Source organism: Photinus pyralis, unplaced genomic scaffold (assembly GCF_008802855.1).
Source record: "Photinus pyralis isolate 1611_PpyrPB1 unplaced genomic scaffold, Ppyr1.3 Ppyr1.4_LG1, whole genome shotgun sequence".
Taxonomy (NCBI): Eukaryota; Metazoa; Arthropoda; class Insecta; order Coleoptera; family Lampyridae; genus Photinus; species Photinus pyralis.
In genome coordinates this window covers 47994976-47997715 of record NW_022170249.1, presented here as the reverse complement: position 1 = coordinate 47997715, position 2740 = coordinate 47994976, and the positions used below count along the sequence as shown (strand labels likewise).

At 33.8% G+C, this 2740-nt stretch overlaps 1 protein-coding gene across 1 annotated transcript in view; it reads right to left on the bottom strand.

Moving 5' to 3' along the window:
• Positions 1–2242: 2242 nt before the first annotated feature.
• Positions 2243–2740, bottom strand: part of LOC116162045 (KRAB-A domain-containing protein 2-like) — a 3384-nt gene continuing 2886 nt past the window's right edge. The window contains exon 3 of the mRNA XM_031475569.1: positions 2243–2262. Within this exon, the coding sequence (XP_031331429.1) occupies positions 2243–2262 (20 nt within the window). The remainder of the gene's footprint in view (positions 2263–2740) is intronic.

Sequence of the window (2740 nt, the reverse complement as noted above, 5' to 3'; positions counted from 1 at the left end):
TAAATTGTTACGAAAATTTTTGAATAAATGTGGCGCATCGTATATGAAAATTATTTTCTGTTCGTACGTGTCGATGTATGGTTTATCTTCTGTAACACCTAGAAGCTTTAAAGCCGCCACGTTGGTGGTCGCCTGGTCACAAACAGCAGCTCTAACAACTAAACAGCACTTTTGGAGTTCCTCGATTGTGTATTTAATTAAAACATGCAGCTGTTCCTTTTTTATGCCACTACCCGATAAGTAATATGCAAAAGGCAATTTCCATTTGCTGAAGAGACCCCTTGTCATAAACACTAGAGCTTTCTTGGCTACAACCTTAGTTCTGCCCAAATGCCCAACATCCTCGAATCCTTCAATGAAATCATAAGGTTTCGAGTATTCCAGCTTTGCCATCAAATCCACTTCATCAAATGCTAGAACACATTGCTTTTCTATACGTTCCATGCTCTCGGTTTTTAATTTAAGTTGTTGTGCAAACTTTTTATCGGTGCCTGGAAAGAATCTGGACTCTCCGATCCATCCTCTGATTGTTGATAGTGCAGGAAGTACGAAACCATTGCGTTTAAATAGTTTATAAGATGCCGGCGAACTGTAGTAAAAAGCCAATGCAAATTTTTTTTCTGTTCGAGTCCAGGGCATTCTTTTCTTGTGTAAAAATTGCATGGAGAACATAGCTTTTACAGAATCGGATTTATGCATGATAGAACTAAACATGTTGGTGGTCGCTAATTGTTGTTTATATTTTAAAACCGTCCTCTTCTGTTTTGAATTTTGTATTTGTGCCCGTCTCAGGTGAGATGTATTCTGACTTAGCTTGAGCGATAACTTTTTAAAGCGTCTTGATTCATTTAAGCACAGCAAAACCGACTACTATCTCACGTATAAAAGAAATTCACAAGAAAAGCGGGACAAACTTTTTGATCGTAAGTATTCATTTTCGACGGTTTTCGAAAAGGCAATAAATGCAAGCCCAACAAAATTATTTACTTCTGTCACAGATAAAAATCTGTGCTTCTGATGTGGTTTATCTATTTACTGCGTATCTTTGCACGGTTATCAAGAAAATTTGCGATCCGATTACACAGATTAAACGTGTGCACGTGCTCGCCTCCATACGCTCCCCTATAAATGGCCGATTGCGCCAGCCGTCAAATTGACTCAAATTTTAAATTTAAGACTTAAATACAGGTTAAAATCTATAGCAACCATCTTTGATAATGGCACAGCTTACAATTATTAATAATGGTCGCCACACAATTTAAACTGAAATCTAAATCTTTACATAAATTTGATAGTTTAGTTAAGTACTTACCTCAAAATTATAATAGCTTTGACACTACAACAAATTAATGTAAGACAAGTCACTGTACACATAAATCACACACAATGCAATCACAAACGCAAACACCTATAAATTATAGTTTTATAGACTAAAAGACACGGTTTCGCGGGGTGAGTTTTTTTAAAGTGACATCTACAGAAAAACGCTTGTAACTCATTCTTTTCATGACCACCATAAAGATTCGTAAAATGGATGTTCATACTAATACTCAGTAGATGGCGCGTTTAAGTATACCAGGATCTTTAACTTAAGTATATTTTAAGTATATTTATGTTACCCATAAAATGTATTGTGGTTAGCAATCTGTTGGGTATTTTATCTGTGGTTATAGAATGCGCTAAAACTTCACTTCAAACACACTTGTTGCTTACTTTTACTTACATACCTACCTTTAATTAACTTATTCCAATCTCTTCTATTTTTCTGTCAATTTCACTAGAGGACAACCAACCTTTGTAACGTTGAAATCATGTGCGACTCCAGTGAGAATATTAACACGTTTTTATTTTATTTTATTTTTATATATCATATACATCAGATGTACGAATCGATTTAGTTGTCCGTTAGTTCAGAACATTTCGCCATCTATTGCCAAAGGTTATTATTACACTTACTGTAATCAATTCGTGTGATATTAAATTACTCAGCAAAGGTTGGACGTATAATTACACCATATACAGGTCCATTGCCGCCGGGGTGAAACACAATTAGTTAATGGTTACTTTTTATTTAATTTGGTTCCTATTTAAATGGTTTTTATACCCTCTTCCATTATCTGTGAAATACAGAAATTTACAATAGCTTCGTAATGTGTTTAAAAATAAAGTAAAAGATTTTTATATTTGATTACATACATAATTGTTATTCAATTATACCACTTTAAATAATGTAGTAACTACTCTATCTTTTATTTTTTATCCCTAAAAACACAATTAGACTTAATCTAAAAGATGCAAACGAAAAGTTTTTTATTCTATAATACAAAGGTTCCAGCTGTAAATAGGGAGAAATAGAAATATAAAGTAGTAAGTAAAATAATAATCAATGAGTACGAATGATTGATTACGGAGCGTAAGGGTAATATGAATTGAAGTATGGATAATATTAAATAGACATGTGGTGTATACGAGAGTATTCGTATAACATAAAAGACTTCGGCGTTTAATTAGAACATCATGCAATACTTGTAAACATTGTGAACTTCAAGGTAAAAATTCAAGGTTCACTCGCAAATGAAATAGGTTGCAGCGATCCTCGAGAAGGAAAGCTAGTGGAAACGGGTCTCCCATTGAAACAACCACCGAGCTTTGACAAAGCTCATATAATTTTGGACGCCAAACACGCCAAAAAGTAAATAAAAATACTCACAATAAAATAAGATTACAAGCTTTGTGAATC